This window comes from Manduca sexta, chromosome 27 (genome assembly GCF_014839805.1).
Source record: "Manduca sexta isolate Smith_Timp_Sample1 chromosome 27, JHU_Msex_v1.0, whole genome shotgun sequence".
In the NCBI taxonomy this organism is placed as follows: domain Eukaryota; kingdom Metazoa; phylum Arthropoda; class Insecta; order Lepidoptera; family Sphingidae; genus Manduca; species Manduca sexta.
In genome coordinates, this window is record NC_051141.1 from 12,741,881 (window position 1) to 12,760,677 (window position 18,797).

The 18,797-nt window shown below is 32.5% G+C and overlaps 1 protein-coding gene across 2 annotated transcripts; it reads right to left on the reverse strand.

The window, feature by feature from the left end:
• Positions 1-6,929: 6,929 nt before the first annotated feature.
• LOC115445036 (protein cab-1) lies at positions 6,930-18,570 on the reverse strand. Of its 2 annotated transcripts, XM_030171115.1 has the most exons (9): positions 18,441-18,570; positions 13,544-13,737; positions 13,124-13,472; positions 12,644-12,794; positions 10,665-10,754; positions 8,954-9,109; positions 8,358-8,513; positions 7,981-8,083; positions 6,930-7,803 (listed from the first exon to the last, which is right to left on the reverse strand). In XM_030171115.1, the coding sequence occupies exons 1-9, from the start codon at positions 18,505-18,507 to the stop codon at positions 7,705-7,707; spliced, it is 1,365 nt and encodes a 454-aa protein (XP_030026975.1). In that variant the 5' UTR covers positions 18,508-18,570; the 3' UTR covers positions 6,930-7,704. The 2 variants fall into 2 exon arrangements, with proteins under 2 accessions (XP_030026975.1, XP_030026976.1); XM_030171116.1 differs by lacking the exon at positions 10,665-10,754.
• Between the last annotated feature and the right edge of the window lie 227 nt (positions 18,571-18,797).

Here is an 18,797-nt window from a genome sequence, read left to right on the forward strand (position 1 = left end):
AATACAAAATCAAGTGCATTAATCGTAAATTTAAGCAATAGTAGCAAATAGTAAGATATTGTCTCGTAAACTTACAAAATTTAAACTTGCCAATTTCCTTTTCGAGTTCATTTGATTCCGAAAATTTAGGTATATATGTACATACAAAACGTATTGAATCCAAATCTTTAGAGATAATGGTTTAAAGCATCCTAACAAGTAACTTTTTCTGATGCCTATGATCAGATCTTAGTCTGGTTTTGGGCATTAAAGTGTTTCAGTACGCTATTATCTGATGAATCGTTTTACTGATATTTTCAATGTAAAGAGGTATGAAGCGACTACAACATTAGAATCTACAATTCTATTGAACTCTACAGGTGCATGAGTCTCTTACAGTTTCCGTGGGTTGCACGCTATTTGTGTCGGATATTGCGATAGAGACAAGATATAAATCGGAAATAGGTTTGGCAAATTGTACCTAATCTATACTCTAGTTGTATAATATCTGATTACGTTTCTAGGACAGCTATTTCCGTTCTACTTAGTATATAATCTGGTTGTATTGTATTAAGGTTGACAAAATAAGACATTTACATCATATTAATATATTTTCATCATATTGCTTTACTCCATTTTCGCACCATGTTTATGTTTATCCTCATGTTTTTGTCCTGTAATTCCTTGACGTCGCCGGAAACTGTAGATATGTTTATCAAAACAACAATAAAATTAAGTATTGTATCAGTTAGTTTCAGGATTATTTTGAAGATTAGTCATGATATTCCTAAAAATCTAGATAGCTTTCTGGTGAAAAATTACATTGACTTATGCGACAAAATTCACAGGTATTACAAAAGGTTGATTAAAGCATTAATAACTAAATTTCCTAGAACAATTTTAGCAGGCATTATTAACAGTTAACGGTGATTTTGAATTTATTTTTTTACACTTAATACTGTGTTATTACTTTTGTATATATATAAATAATATTATATAGGTATATAATTATTCTCAGGGGTACTCATTACTCTATCAATTTGTTATAAATCATAAAACTAGGATTGCTCATGTGTAATATGATCATTTTGGTGAATAATTATAATGTATTGTACAATTACAAGGAACATAAAGGCGAAGCCAACATTTAAATTATTCTGATTACCCAAGATTTATCGATGTTGAAGTCAAGCTAATGAAATGGAAGACAACATAACAATTATTATTTGATTATCTTTAAATGGATGAAGTATAAATCACATCACCAGTCGGTAGTGAATAAATTTATTAGACTGACCATGTATTGGCAATGCGAAATGTTATGTAAATTATTTATCCTCGATGTCAATAAATGAGTGATCTAAAGAATCACAACATGACGTATTTAAAATTGGATTACCGTGGTTGTATCTTTAAAGAAAGAGGTCACAATTCTTAAAGACAATTTATTCTGCTATAATAGTGAAAATTATATGTTACGAAACAATAACTTATTATAAACCTAAAGAATTTTTAACTCTGTTGTTAAATTAGATATTGTTAATAGTTTGAAGTAAAATAGATGTTTAGAAGTTCACAATTAACTATGATCATGCAGATTACTAATTTGTTTTACCTCATTTTATATTAGTCGTATGCGATGCAATCAATCGCATCACGGCACCCAATATTATTCAATATATTATTATTTATTTAAACGAAGTGCAAAAGTAGGGATTGTAAATTGGTTTTATTATTTTATTATACGATGTTAAGTTATTACAAAATTTTACGAGTTCAATTAATAAACTTAACTGTTCTACATAAGAATGAATTGCGAGTAGCAGTTAGTACATATTGTAATTGAACCACCAATTGGACGAACGGAATAAAGCCAAAAATGAGAACCAGAGATCAACTAAAAAAAACTTTTGGAATTTTGATTATGATTACAGCCTCATATGACATGAGTGAATTAAAAGTGATATTGTGATATAAATTGTGATTATTTACTGATACGCCAGATCGACATATAAGTATTAGCTATAATATTAACTTCATGGATTTATTGAATTCTTTTAATATAGATATTGAAACCTGTCATTGATAGGTAATAATGGATAATAATAGAATAAATTAAACACATCTGTTTGAAATACTGGCGGAATTATTTAATATTACCTATATTTCATCGATTTTAACATTTCCGAATGTTGAAGTAATTCAAGTAAAAAAAATAATAAATGTATTTCATGTAATATGTACCTATTTGTATTGAGTTATTTTTCGTGTCAAATATTTTCTTCTCATTTGTATTTCCAGCATGTTTTAATTACTGCTATTACTGGGTTTGCAGAGCAAAAACGTATCTTATTTGCTATCGTCAAAATGTTAATATATTCGTTTGGAATGTAAATACTATCTTTACTCCCGATAAGTCTTTTAATGGTTCTAGAATTTTGGTTAGACTGTATTTTTTTTTTAATTGGGCACGGCAAAGTCAGTTTAGACTGCACCTAATAGACAGTAAAATGGCCGGTCATTGGAATATTCTAGAACACACATTATATTACCATCGATTAAAACGTATCAGTTGAAAAAAAAATGGTTAATAATATATGGATTTATTTCCTTCTTCCATCTAAGTTTCTTCGATCACATGAATGTGCTTTTACGATGTCGCAGCGTAGCGCTGTTTCAATTGAACATAAATGTATACAAGTATAACAATTCCCGTCTTCCCATTGGTGGTTTAATTAGTTTTATTATTGTAATTTCGTGTGTAAGTAATGTCAGTAATCTGTGTGTTTGTTTTAACTCGAATCATAGTAATTTATTATAATAGTGAGGTTCCCAAAATGCTGTTTTAATTTCCTTCCAATTTTATTATTTTCAGCATAAATATATTAAATGCATTAATATATGTGTTTTGTACTGCTCATCACGTTTATTGAATTATATCAATATTATGACATCGGTAAAATAGTGACATTGCCTATGTATTAGGTGGGTATATTGATTGATATTTTTATAGTAACAAAATAAATAGTTTATACTTATAACGAAATACGAAGCAAAATCTAATGTAAGTATTTTTTTTTTACTTTTTATAACGTGGATCTTAATATTTATACAGCAAATCCCTGTATTTCTATGAGTGAATATAAAAAAGTGTATGAAAGCAATATAGAAAGTATCGTCTCTACGACTCTCTAAGTATGTTGTTTTCATTGTTTTTATAATATGCCGTACCCGCGCGCAATTATCGATCCAACTTCCAGCTGAATTTTCCCAAGCTTGCCAAATCGGTTGATCTGTACCTACTAAGCACTTTGCAGGTTTCAATATACCTTCTGTTCAGTTGAATGATAATTATATTCTCCTTGTGGCTCATATATACGTTTTCAATAAGTTGTAGAGACATAGTAATATACTCTACAAAGGTAAACAGAGAGGAGGGAATAGAGAAGCAATATACTGATATTAATTACCTTAGTGTATAGTATACCTTTTTTCATTTCAGCCGCCAAGAAGCAATGCGCCAGCCCTACTGTTTCCTTATGAAGGCCGATGCTTGTCATTGTTCTGAGGCCACTATATTCATCTGACTAGCAATTCAATTCATGGCAATTATATAAGTCTTGACATCTTGACAATTATATAAGTCTTGATTGGATAATGTGAAGGTAACGAGTGGTCACTACGTTCAACTGGGATTGTATCGAAGTTATTTATTCTCTTATTATTTATTAAATTATTTTGAAAATATATTATTCCTATTACAAATACCTTTAATGTTTTTTATTGAATAATAATTTATTACCTATATTAAGTATTTGTTAGATTTCTTGTTGATTTGTTATTAAGATATAATTAATTGCAAATAGAAGTATGTATATAATATGTAAAAAACTAAACTTGGGTACACAGTTAAAGAATTCATTCATCCAAAGATGCAGATTTTGCACAGCTGCAGGAACCCTCCAGTTATGAGCAGGCAATTTCAGCACATTTTGAGACAGATTAAAAAAACAAACCTGTATGAAGAGATTTTTTTTTAATGCTTATGGTTTTGTAATAAATGTTGTTTTCGAACATTATTGTTCTTATTTCCCCTAATAAAAAATATAATTAATAAAATCTCTTTGGCAGTACTATTTTGTGTCTGGCTGCTTGTGATCACATCAAAAAGGTTACATTTCCAAAATAGTAACAAATCAGGAAAATGTTGTTTTCTGCAATTTTTCATTTATTTTTCCTTCTGTCAAAATGAGTGAAACCGATAATTTTTTAAATTTTATTATAAAAAAAAGGAAAATGCAGCGCAAACCGCGATAAATGATGTGAAGCTTTAAACCTAATGCTAAATGTGTCAGTAAAAGTAGCACAAAGTTGGTTCAAGCGTTTTCAATCCGGGAATTTTGATGTCAAAGCTGGTCGCCCTGTTACGGATAAAATGGACGCCATTTTTTTAAAAAGGAGTAAGATCATCATATCTTTAGTTAAAATATAGCTGAAGAACTGAGAATTGACCATGAAACAGTTTTGACACGTTTAAAAAAAGCTGTTCACAAAAAAAATACGATATTAGGGTGCCACACGAGCTCACTAAAAGAAACCTAGTGAACTGTAATAGAAATCGAATCGCAAATGAGTATCAATTATTTGCGATTCTTTATTGAGTAATGAAACCGAACCGTTTTTGAACATATTGATAACTGGTGGCGGAAAATGGATCACGAACTAGACTGAGCGAAAAAGGTCGTGGTCAAAGGTCGGTCGGGTTTCACAGGCTCTGGCAAAACCTAGGTTAACTCGCTGTAAGGTAATGTTGTGTGTAATTGGTGGGATTGGAAAGTTATAATTCTTGATAACCCTAGATCACCCACATATTTAGCCACTCAGCAAAAATTAAGAGAGTTTAGCTGGGAGGTATTCATGAATCCACTATACAGCCTTGATCTTGCACCCTCAGATTTCCACCTGTTTCGGTCTCTTCAGGATTCTTTAGGCAGTGTCAGGTTAACATTAAGAGAGAACTGTCAAAACTATTTGTCGCGTTTTTTAGATCAGAAGTCCCAAATTTTCTACAGCATCGGGATCACGGGACTACTTATATGATCTTACGGATCTAAGATTTAATAATTAAGTGTTTATTTTTATTAAACCATAATTATATTTAATGTTGTTTTATTAACGCAACAGATTGCGTAGTGCTAACTGCTAGGAGAATTTTCAAATTTTTCTTGTGTATATTTATTAAATTCTAATTTTATTTAGTTTTGTTTTATTAACGCAACATATTGGTAACTGCTAGATTAAAGAATTGCGTAGTTTCGAAGCACGACACTAACAAACAACATCTGATAGGGAGTTAGTCAAAGTCAGAGACAGTTATGTAACAAGAAAAATTAAAAAGAGCTTTACCGTACTAAGCGATAGTCGCGACTCTATAAAAGCTTTCGTATGAATTAATAGCCTTTTTAAAGTTTTCTAACGTTGGACATAAAGATTTTACTGTAATGAGAGTTGAAGATTTTACGATTAGCGGAAAGTTAGTAAAGTGTTTAAACTTACCACAACTTTTTGCTATCCCATATGCGCGACATCTAGCATCGTATAGCGGAACTATATGGAAGTATAGCCTTGAAAGAAAGCTGTTTTAGGAAGTCCGCCAACGGTTCTTAATATACTGGAAACTTATAGATGGCGCTAAATATTTCAGGAATTTTCAACTCTGCAGTTTGCACAATATATTGATTAGCGGAGAGTCATCGTTGATAAACTAACACACGAAACGAAAGCAATTCGTATGAGGTGATACTACTTTTCTGTATTCTGTGGTGAAACAAGCGCGCTGCATAGATTGCTAATTATTATATACTTATACCTACTTATTTATAAAGACGTGCACCAATAGGCGGTCTTATCAGTAAAAAGCGATCTCTTCCAGACAACCTAATATATAAAGAGACTTATATTTATAACCAGCTAAAGAAGTGCTGCTGCCAGCTATGCTGTGGGACTTTTATCTCGGAAAACTCTTTCACGAGGATGAAGCCGCTAGCAAAAACTAGTAATAAAATATAGGGTAACGCAAAACGAGAAGAATTAAGATTAACGAGAAAAAGGTGGATGGAGTCTATTGGCAACTTTTAGTTATTTTCTTTATGTCAATGATAGTTGTTTTTCATGTCTCAATTTATAGTGTAAATAAAAACAGCACGCTCTATAGAGAATATAGGATAATAGATCAGGATCAAGTATTGATTATTATCATACCAAAATAGTCACTAAATTTAAAATTACTTCAGTTCGTACTTGTAATCAGTATCTTTTACCTCAATGTAATTAAAGCCATTATTGCTATAAATAAAATACATTTTTGATGGAACTTTATCACGGGTTCATTTCTAAATATAATATCTGGATAGCCATGATGCATTGTGTATTTCTTGATATTGATTCTGGTGTTATGTAGCGAGGTATTCTCAATACAGCAATTATCCCTTATTTTGAGTACTTACTATAAAAATAGCTAAGTAGGTAAACAGTAATGTTTCTTAAACGGAACATTTTTTTATAGCGTTAAATATGTGTGTACCGACGATATACGGCGCACGCTCATACTTGAAGGCGGCCGGCAGCGCGGCGTTTAGCCGTGTCTACACGCGATACAAGGGCGGGCAGAGTCTTAGACATCGGTGGCAGTAATCACCTTCAACGGGAATTCAAAAAAAAATAGTCTGTGAATGGTTTAAAGCTTTTAGGCTTTGGGAAATTTTACTATAAAAACTCTCACATTATGAGTTCAGCTGATATGCTGTCGTTGCATAGATACCAGTGAGCTTTTGCGACGAACATTTCGATTTTAAAGTTTGCCATTTATTTTATTATTAATTTTGTCATTAAATGAAATGATTACTATTTATATTTTATACTTACCACCAATAAAGAAATTAAACTTTGAATAAATATTCAATATAAGTATATATTTATATCAATTAGAATTATTACAATTGGTAGTTATGTAACTAAGGTGTAAAACAAATTTTAAAATCTCACTTATAAGTGGCTTTGATAAACGTGTTAGTGCTAGTTTAAATTATGTTCTCTCGAACTATAAAGTTTGTGTTTTAAACAACTTTAATCTCTTTATAGGCCGATAGAATAAGGAATGTCACTTTGTAACAAGGAAATTCTATTTGGCATGTTATATTAACAATATAGCTAAGTATATAATAATTATATTTTCGTATAGATAAGAACTCTCTATAATATGTTTTTTTTACGGTAAAAGTGATGTTTTAAAACAATGCTAGATCAATTTGATATAGTTTTATGTATACTTAGTATATTATCTCCCTTACATACGCTACATATTTTACTTTATTACACATTAAAATTTTGCAAATTTATAATAATACTCAAACACAATACAGCTGTGTGTTTGTTCTTTGGATATTAAAATATTAATCGAAAGATCTTTCATAAATCTAATCTGAATCTTAAATAAATCTTTAATATATCTATAAATATATTTCTGAGAACAAAGTAGGTACTTTTCGAATCGTGTATCCAAAGTGTGGTTGCATGCGTTTTGACACAATAATTTATATGTATATTTTTATATATGTATATATATTGGTTAGGAATTTGCGCGAAACATTAAATTAGTCATAAACGCATAATATAGTAATAGTATGCTAAACTTGTGCTAAGCCATTGGGTTTTAATTCATTGCAGTTATTCTTTGGGTTGGGGTTTGGTCACGTCTTTCTTGCCGGGTGTAGCCGGGGTGGGGTCATCGGCGAACAGTGGGTTTTTCACTTCCATGTCACCCGTCTGTAAATGATAAAATCCTTATTTTATATACGCACTTTAATTTACTAGACTCAAGTGCAGTTATTCTTGCTAAATTATTATGTTTTTGACTGAGATTGTTATTTGTGTTGGTAACAAGAAAGAGGCATTACTGTGACTATTCATAGAGTTAATAATAAAAATATTTTTTTCTTTCACCGTTGCAAATCCAGGGCACTCGTAAACAGTATAATCGCCTTCTTCGTTTTCTTCCTCGGAGTCAGGATCCGACATTGAACCATTTCTTTGCTCGAGCCCGTTCCTATATAACATGACATTAATTAATAAGTAACTAAAGGTGAAAGAGAAAAAGAAAATAAAGACTTTTAATACCGATGAATTTGCTTACCTATTATCTTGAAGTAAGCACAAATTTATTCTCCTAAACATTATTAATTTAATACGTACCTACGTATTGAATTATGTTCCAAACATTACTCGACACTTTGACTACGACTGGGGAGACGAACGAGGTGAAACTATAATCTATAATGATGCGTGATTTGTACAAAATGCTAAACATAATTGTGAGTCACCTTTCCATCGCAATGATCTGTTGTTTCTGGTGCTGGTAGTGGTACATGTGAGCCGAATGCGCCAGTTTTCTGTCTCCGGAAGTGTCAATGGTAGGTCCGGTCACGCCGTATGCAGGATAATCCACGTCAGCCGCTGCCTTTGCCTTTTTCGACAACCTTCGTATGAATAACAGTGACTTAATAACTGCATCAATCTATACTGATATTATAAAGCTGACGAGTTTGTGTGAACGCGCTAATCTCCAAGAACTAATAAACCGATTTATATTTTTTTTCACTAACAGGAAGCTACATTACTTTTGAGTGCTATGGGATACTTTTTATCTCGTATAAACTTTAACGTAACGGGCGGGGCCGCAGGCGAAAGCTAGTATAAAATATGTGCAACACATTACCGTTGATGATTGTACCGCAAATGAATTTGCGTTATAAATAAATAAATGATAAATATAACATTTTACCAACAAATAATTCATAACCGATATTATGACGTAGAATACTTATACAAAAATGTTAATGACATATTGCTCATCTATGATAAGAAAAAAATGGCTTATTGATAAATAAGCGTCCAGCGACGTACACGAATTACTTACGTATACCATCCAAAGGCGAAAACAAGAATAGCCATAGTGAAGGCGGCACCGATTGCTGCAATGAGTGCGACCCCGTAGATGGACTCGGCAGGATCTGCGGGCGTCGTCTCCCGCATGTTTATTTGGCTGTCAGTGACATCGTTGTTCTCATGGGCACTGTTTAAAACGACAAGTATTTCAACCAGTGTAGCCAACGAGTATACAATTAACCACTGCTTACGTTCTAGCAATAGGCAAGGTTCATGGGATGTAGGTAGAGCGACATTAGACTATATTGGCATAACAGGAAACAATGTTTTATACAAACTGTTTTGATCAAGCGCCTGCACTAAGAACAATCTACGTGATCATCTCTGACTATTACTACTTTGCTACAATAATTTAAGTAAATCTACTTTCTACATTTAATTCCTAATACTAAGTTTTAGTGTAGTAAACACTTACATTTTTAAAAGAAGGCACATAAATGGCACATAAATAATGATCACATAACAATATTATGAAAGATTTTATTACGTAGTGATATTCTACTAGAAAATAGCATTCATTTTTAGACAGCCAAAATGCAAATCATACCTTTTAAATTGCACTTGTATGGGTGATAGTATAACAGTGTTATAAATTACAAGAATCTAATAAATAATTCGTATCTTTTTATTTAGTACTCAGGTAAATTATACAACGTAAGAGACAGGAAAAACTAAAATTCTCACGACATCAATTATATTGGAGTTACACTAAAATTAATGATCTTAGTTGAATTGTGAACATTTTTATAAATAGGCGCAAATTAGGGATTCATGTTAACAATTATTTAGCTAGTACCTCGCCTAGGTATATCGAAATAGAGATGAAGATAATATACTCATTTGGTAAATAATGTCTATATGACATTATTTTACCAAATGAGTAATTTACATATACTATTGGAATACTCTTACATTATGCGGCATTGATAAACACGTTAATGCGATTTGTTCTGTTTTTGACAAAAAAATCTTTTGATATTACAAATCCTAGACGTTATTAAATAATTATGAAAATTTTAAAAAAATATTATGTTTCTGAACGACACTAGTAATGTTTATAAATGCACATTTGACAAGTTCAGTATTTTCATAGCTAATTTATATCAGAAAATCATATAGAACATGGTATAATAAATACAACTTTTCTGAGAAATGGATGTTTAGTATCTTTCAGGTCATGCCGTAATGAAGGCTATTAGTAAAAACTGAAGTCATTTGTTAGGTACAAGTATTTTGCGGTAATAATTACGAGAATTATCGAAATGTTACCTTAATACTTGTAACTTACAATAATAAGCGGAATAATGGGGAACGGAACAAATTTTAAGTTCTACACCTTCTTTTTAAACGCCTTCAAAAAAAGAGAAGGTCATCAATTCGACGTGATTTTTTTAATGTTTGTTTGATTTGAAGATTTCCTTTTTTTCATTTCAAAGCTATACCCTCAGATTGGTCCTACAGATTTTTTTTTTAAATCTCTTTAGTAATTTGAGAGAGAATTTTTCACATAATTACCAATTTCTCACACCTATTGTTGTTTAATGACACACAGTGTTATTTTACTACAGAAACAGTAGTGACGCTTCAAAGTCTGGTAGGAATGATTATTCCCATGCGTAGCTAAAGGATTCAAATGGGAGTGGTAGTAAGGAACAAATCTAAGTGTCATATGATATTTTCACCTCTCCTTATCATCAATGGGTTGATTAAGTCTTAACCACCGCAGGTTGGTAGGCAGTAAGGAGACAGGCAAACGGAAGTCCTTATTTGCCCTGCAATTAATATATAACCCTAAACTGCTTAACGCATTGATTTTTACAATAAACAAGATATATTGCTATGTTAATGTATATTTAAATTTATAAGTATATGTAGCTATACTAGTGTCGCTAACGCCCATAAACTGGGTAACATTCTAGGCATAGGCGTAATTAGCAATTGCTTCCAGCGCAGTCCTGACTCCTAGTAAATACCTAACTACGTACGTCGGTAATTCTATTTGGTTTACTATAACTCCTATTAATTGATAATATTTGCATTGGGGTAGTATTATTCCACAATATAAAACATTCATTTTTTATGTAATAGTCAATATGGTTTTTCATTCAAGTATGTGTTGTTGGACGAAGGACGGGAGGGGTCATCCGAGTTATAGATGCGCCTACGATTGTGCTGTTTTATTTTGTGTGTAACTACAAGATGGCCATAAAATATAGTAATGCACTAAAAAGGAATACTATTATTACGGCGTACTCGTCTGCAGGTAACGATAGGATGGAAGTTATCACTTAGTAATAACTGTCTTTTCAATTTAATGATCATTGGTTTAATATGAAGTGCAATTATAGTACTGTACCTATATATATTTATTTAGATTGAACTCAAATAAGTTAAAGAAATTATATAAAAAGTGCTTGCGACCCCAAAACTACTACAAGAAGATATTTATACAAGAAGTGGAAATTATATTAAATGCGATTTGAAACATAATTATATCGTCGTATTACAAACCCATGTATACACACAATATTTATATGTTTATAACCAAAGGATGCACACAAGTTTTGATAAATTTGGTAGAGTCAATACTAAACGTGTGTATCTTGTGTGGTAGGTATGTATGCAACTAATTAAAGAAAACATAGCTGTGTCATATTTTAAATTAATTATTAAATACCTATAATTTTACATTGTTAAAACTGTTAACCATTCAGAAAATAAATAGGTGTATTTGTACGTTGAAGTATACTTCATACTAGAGAATTGTACAAGTTCATTTATTTAGGGAATTGAATTATTGATTTAAAGAAAAAAAAAGTATGTTCACGGAATAAATACTTATATTAATGTATATTATAATACAAAAACATTGTAACATATTCTACATATAACAAAGTAGTTATGCCTTATATCAAAATTCAAAGTCGAGGGGTTTTGTCCAAACATCTAGTTACTTAGTTTTCAGATTTGTATGTCCATTGAAATGTTCCAGTATTGAAGTATAGGGAAGCATATATAAGATAGTACACAACGATATATCATTTTTATGTATGCTTAATACAATAAAAAACATTTAATGCGATACAAAAATGTTGTCCCTTATAAGCGATCATATTTGCATATTTATTCTTTATATGGATACAATGCATTTTCAGCACAGATTTGCGCAGCCCGACCATCTTATATGTAGAACTCCACACTTAGGGTTGGTGGTTGGTTGGTTGGTAGCTTTCCAATTTAACTAAATTAGAAAGCCACGATCGTATTCCACATGCGTTTGTATATATAAGATCATAATATGTCCCTGGAGTTCGTGGAATCGATAGAACTGTTGAACAGTGTTATTGGTTCTGTGCGCACGAAGTTAAGGTCAAATACAGTCTTCAAAGAGCCAATAAAAATGTCTATTGCGATGAGTTGATACACGGGGCCTAACAAACACTTTACCAGTTACGACAGTTGATTGCTTGCTCGGTATTCATGCGGAAACGGTTCCGGCAACAATCAGTGCCATCACCACGCGATGGAGTCACTATTCTATTTTAATTCTTATTAGATTAAGGTCCTCAAATCGCGCTTTATCCAATATGCTGCCCTTGTTACATTTCAATGGAATATATTTACAACAACACAAAAAGTAACTATAGACTAAAAAACTTACATTGTAGTTTTAAATTTTTCTATATTGTCAGCCACTAGGTTCTTGGTTTTACTCAGGTTTGGGTTCTGACGAGTCTGTCGCGGCGGTTCGATTTGTGACATTGGTTCCCCTCCACCCCCTTCGTGTGCCCCGTCCAAAGCCATCGGAATGCCTATAATTAAAATATGTCTTAAGTTTTTAAGAATGCACAGTCAGCGACAAAATTAGCTGTATAAGCGATTTGAATTTTTGAATTTGTTCAACTAGTTATGTGGGTGACTGTACAACTGCAATGGTTATCGTGTAATTATTATTATCAAACATCATGTTCATATACCAATCCTGAAGTAAAAACTGTGTTGAATACACAGATTAAATAAAATATTAAATAAAAAAAATCTGACTCTATAACATAGAATTAAAACGAACATAAGTATTTCCTGCTTTTTAAAATAACAGAGAACTATGATATTTTTCGTAGGTTTTGTAGATAATACGTACTAGTGTTGCTTGGTGGGTCTTCGGGTTCGAAATATCCCTCGTCTAAAGGTGTTAGCGCAAACTCTTTTTTTAATTCTTCGGCATTGCTTGTGACTTCCTCAGCATGCCCCCTCTCATCTTGTGCTGACAAAGGAAATTCAAAGGAATCGGATTCATAGCTGCCTAAATGTTGCGGCATGATTTTTGTTATTCTTGGAATGGTTGGTGAATAGCCCTGCATGTTTCGTTCCCTCGCCGAGTCTTGAAAAATGCGTTGTGCGTATGGTGTATGCCCTCCAAAATGAGGATATCCTCGTGCGTAGTATTTGGAATCATCTATTCGCTCCATATGGTTGATACGTTCGATTTCCTGAATAATATGTTTATATATTACGTTTTATGGTATGTATGACAAGTCGTGTTAAAGTAAGAAACCATTACCTTATTGAGCCAGTCATGTTGCGGTACGTGGGATGGGTGGGCAAGCATACGCGGGCTTTCTTCGTAACCCAAGAAACGGGGTAGTAAAATCCTAGGCATGAGATATTTCACAAGATATTCATTGGCCGGCAGCGAGGAGATGCGCTCTCTGTGTTGACTCAGCATTTGCAACAGTTCGGGCGCCACCGACGGTCCTACAAGCATATTAATATTTTTAGTTGTAGTACATGCAGACAACGAAATAAAATTACACATGCGTAAGAATGTGATGTTTGTGTGTAGATTTTAGTAGGTAAGTCATATATGATTGTTAGAAGCGGCGATAGCCTAGTTGGGTGTGGAACGGACTGCCAAGACGAATGTCCGCAGGTTCAAATCCCAAGGGCATACACCTCTGACTTTTCTAAAATCATGTGTGTATTCTTTGTGAATTTATCGTTCGCTTTAATGGTGAAGGAAAACATCGTGAGGAAACCTGCACATTTGAGAAGTTCTCCATAGGAGTTTCGAAGGTGTGTGAAGTCTACCAATCCGCACTAAGCCAGTGTGGTGGACTAAGGCCTAATCCCTCTCAGTAGCAGAGGAGGCCCGTGTTCAGCAGTGGGCAAGTATATACTACAGGGCTGATATTATTACTATTATTATTATATGATTGTTGCATATTTTTAATCGCAAAGACAGACTCTCAAAAAGAAAACATTTTCCCGCTTTTTGCAACATTTTTCATTGATGCTCTGCTCCTATTCGTCATATCGTGTCAATGTAACCTATAGCCTTCCTCGATAAATGGCTTACCGACACTAAAATATATTTTTTTAATTCGATCGAGTAACTCTGGTATTAGCGCGTCTAAATAAAGAAACAAACTCTTCAGCTTTATATAATATTATAATATCTGTAGGATTATAGACGTAGATTAAAATAGAATAATGTTTTCTCATAACTATTAGCTACTCCTAATTCCTATAGAGTACTGTCATGTACTACATACGCTATCATCTAATCCTAATCCTACTTATATTATTATAAATGTAAAAGATTTTGAGGATGGATATATATATGTATGTATGTTTGTTCTTTTTTCACGAAAAAGTTGAAAGAACTGAACGGATTTGTATGAAACTTTACAGTAATATTGGTTATACATCAGTTTTTTTATAATTTAGAATTACACCTCGCTATTCATCTTAAATATCCAATTCCGTTCAGAGAATGCTTCGGTACATCGGAGCATCCTCTGAATAATTGTCAGTAACTGACGATACTAGTTGCATGTGAGCTAGTTTGAGATAAATCAATAATAGCCCTTTAATAGAACGCCCACCCCACGCCCACCAAAGATGCTGTAAAGGTCACTTGATAGCGTAAATAATTATAGTACAGGATCCCTGGTACACTTTTCATTGTTTATTACTATCGAGCTGATTTTTCGTGAGTAGCTTCCTTTTAAGTAGATGCCCAAGTTTTTCCTTACAGTAATGTTGGTAAATGAAAATAGAGTTCATCCAATGCTTTAGCGACTGCAAGAACGGCCGAAGACATGTTATAAGTATGTTCGATACTACATGTGTATAATGACGGTAAATACAGCAGCACATTATTGAATATTGTTGACTATTTTTTTATTCCGTGTTATATAGAGGCGGAATAGATAAGTTTATATTGTTAGAAATATAATTTATGCATATCAATACATACTATATTTATTCGGATTTTTATGAAATTTGGTATGGAAACAGTTTAAGACCCTGGGAAGGTTATCAGCTTCCTATCGGGGAAAATATATAACGGGCCTTTTATTCCTGAAAACTCCATCACGCGGGCGAAGCAGCGGGCACGAGCTATTTTTATAAATAATAATTAGGTAATTTCTTTACAAAAATCTATATTTAACCTGAAGTACGTACTTTGTAACATACCAAAGTTTTTACTACAGCAACAATTAATACTCTTCTATAATAAGTGAAAAAGGTTTTGTAAAGCTTTCATAATATTATTATGGTTGACATTGCGTATCGGGTGACCTTACAATCCACGCGGGAAAACGCTTTGTTTAATAATCTATAACAGTAGGTTGATTCCCTATGCTACTCGCGATAACACACCGTAAACGCGTGTTGTCAAAACAAGCTCTAAACACAAACGCGTTTCATACACGCGCCACGATGTGTAATTGAAAAATAGGTATTGTGTATGCCATACGATAGGTTGTCTATGCTTAATATTTTTTATATTACGATGTGTTAATGCGTTCAGAAATCTTTCATCCCCTCGAATCGGCAAGTATCGGTTTTTTTGAAAAGGCTTTTTTTTGTTTGTATTCGTGATATTAAATGATGTAACTCGAATAAATCACTGCCAAACTTTATTTAATCCCATTTTTGTATATACTTAAATGTAAGAAACATGAAAGGAATATAAAAATAATTTAAAGAAATTTCTGTAGATTGTGATTGTTTTCAAACGAAAAATATAACTTCAAAATTATTGTCAAATGTCAATGTCATTGACTTATTTACTTGATTTGTTTACTAAAGCCACATTTTAAAAATTGAATTGAATTGATATATTGAATGCTACTGAAGATTTTACACGAATGCTGTTATATGAATAATAGTTAATGCTGTTGTGCTTATGCACTTTATGTTAAATTAGCGCTAACAACGTATATTAATAGGAATTCTACGGACCTTCCATTATAAAATTTGTTGCAAAATCGACAAGGCATTAACTCAAATTCTTTTTTTTTTTATTTAGTTAAATAATGTGACGAGGATGCCGTTTACCTGATGATAAGCGATACGACCGCCCATAAACAGTTACAATGCCATCCGGAACTTTGAATTGTAAAGCACTATGTGACGTTCCACAGTAGGTTTTCAGAATGAGACAAAGATTTTAGGTCTTATAAAGTAATTACGCTAGTTACAATTTCCTCTAAACTGGTACACATCAGTGCATGGACACAGTTTAACTTGGCTATAGAAATAGACATTGCCGTAGACACCTTATAACTATTAAGACAGACACTCACATATAACAGACTTACCAACAATAATTAAAATAAGTGTATATTGCCTATTAAACGTTATTTTTAAAAATTTATAGCTCTATTACCTAGTAACTTCTATTTGCCGCTCAACCGGCATTAATCTTTTTGGAATAAAAAGTACTCTATTCAATCCACAGCTCACTGTCTGAGTACCATATTTCATACACATTCATTTAGTTATTAAGGTGAAACTGATTAATTAACAAACATTCAAACTCATGTATAGAAATTTTACTTAAGTATATTATGTTATCTAAGACTGAACAACAAATAAAAAATAAAACAAAAATAATGTGTTGTTAAAACTGAGTATATTTTACTATTATTTATTTGGAATATCTTGCATTACATTCACTATCCTGTAAAAGAAATTATTTTATTATTACATTTGATATTATCAGTTTTGTTAACATTAGTATTCAATGTAAGATGCCTTTGGTCTCCTAAAATAAAAAGGAAGTGTTTGTACAAACAATTTTAGATTTAACATGATTACATACTTTTGTTTGTAATTGTGTAAAATTATTGGGATTACCTACATGAAATTTTTGCTTTGTTTCCCTGGATCGATATTCACATTTAGAAGATTTTGATATTTAATTTAAAGCTGGCTAAGCCCTTGATTAAGACCTCTACCAATTACTTATAACAACAATAATGTATAACTAGTAAAAATTTCTTCAATAATCTTTATTGTTATCAAACTTTATAGGTACAAAACTTTCACCACAAAGAAACTACATAGTATTAATTGTAATGTACATAATTAAGAAAACATTGTTTAAAAAGATACCTTCATTAGTGTTTTATATTTGTTTGGCCTATCTATTTACTAATAGAAATATTACATCGAAGTAATAAAAATAAACTTGATTGACCTCAATTGTTGTCAAAAGTCGGGTTGCCAGTAGTAAAGTAGCTTATTTTTCACCGCTGAGCCCATAACACAAATTTGACTATCAAGATACAAAAACATAGGTTTGAATATTAATTCGATCATTTAGGATTTATGTTTGTTTTTGTTTCTGATAAGGTAGAATATTATATTTGAGTTTTCACGATGTAAAGAGGATATTATCGTCAATAGAAATTATACAGTCGTTGTATCTAAATAATTAATTTGTCTAAACGCGCATATACGCGCTGGATTGCCGCACGTTATTTTGACAATTCGTAACATGCCCGTAAGGCGGATGTGTCACACCTCATCGTGTTCATGAAATGTCAAATTAGCATCCAGAATACTCTTACACAGTCATAACACGAAGGTAACGAAACACGCCGTGTTACAAGTTCGACATTGTCGTAGAGAATCATGCCCCTGTTACCTACACATTGAAACGGTAGAGTTGGTCTATTTGTTCGTGCATTATACAAAAATAGATGAAACGATATTAGTTAACATTTCTTGATTATTAAATATTAAAATATCGTAAGCAAAATTTTAATGAGCTGTAAAACATAAATTGCTATGTTAACACGTTATAATAAGCTACAAGAATAAAAAAAAATACGAAAGACGACAAAGTGTACGCAGGCGCGGGCATAGCTCCTATAAAAATTATATAACTAATAGATAATACCTATTTATTGGAGATCATGAACACTGCATGGCGGATAGCTAAGCGCTCCGCGTAACAGGTGGTAGTTGTTTACAGTGGTATGAAGACAATGGCCTACTTAATTAAAGAAACATTGTTGATTATAAAGGATAAATAATGGAAGATTAACGCAAAGCAGACTATAATAATATTAAATTCGCCTAGTCATATATGACACGGGAAGTGTGTTATCATGTATGATAAAAAAAAACACGATGATTGAAAATATGTTGTGTGGACTTACCTGGTGGTCTACCGACGGAGTAGGCCGCAGCCGCAGCGACCAACAGCGCTATCACCATGACGTGCATCCCGAGGCGGCTCCTGCACAGTGAGCGTGTTATGTTTACCGGGCCCTGTAATGGACGCGCATACCCGCGCGCCGATCGATAACCACCCACACTAAGTTCTCGCTCGTCAGCGGTAAAACGGCGTAACTCTACTCGGAATATTAAACAGAACCTAATTACGTTTGACTTAAAAGCTTCTAATCGGCAATCACAATGTTTTGTATTGATGCTTGTTAGGAACGTGCACCCGTCTACAGTTTAAATTCCATTTACAGTCGTATGTTGTTGTGAATAAAGTCTATTAGCTATGT

Bases quoted from the DNA above. Each gene is read 5' to 3' on its own strand.
- LOC115445036 (XM_030171115.1), bottom strand. From the start codon at position 18,507: ATGCACGTCATGGTGATAGCGCTGTTGGTCGCTGCGGCTGCGGCCTAC. The intron at 13,738-18,440 runs GTAAGTCCACAC...ATATGCTTGTAG, and splicing joins CTCCGTCGGTAGACCACCAG to GACCGTCGGTGGCGCCCGAA. The intron at 8,084-8,357 runs GTGACTCACAAT...CATGTTATATAG, and splicing joins CAGATCATTGCGATGGAAAG to GAACGGGCTCGAGCAAAGAA.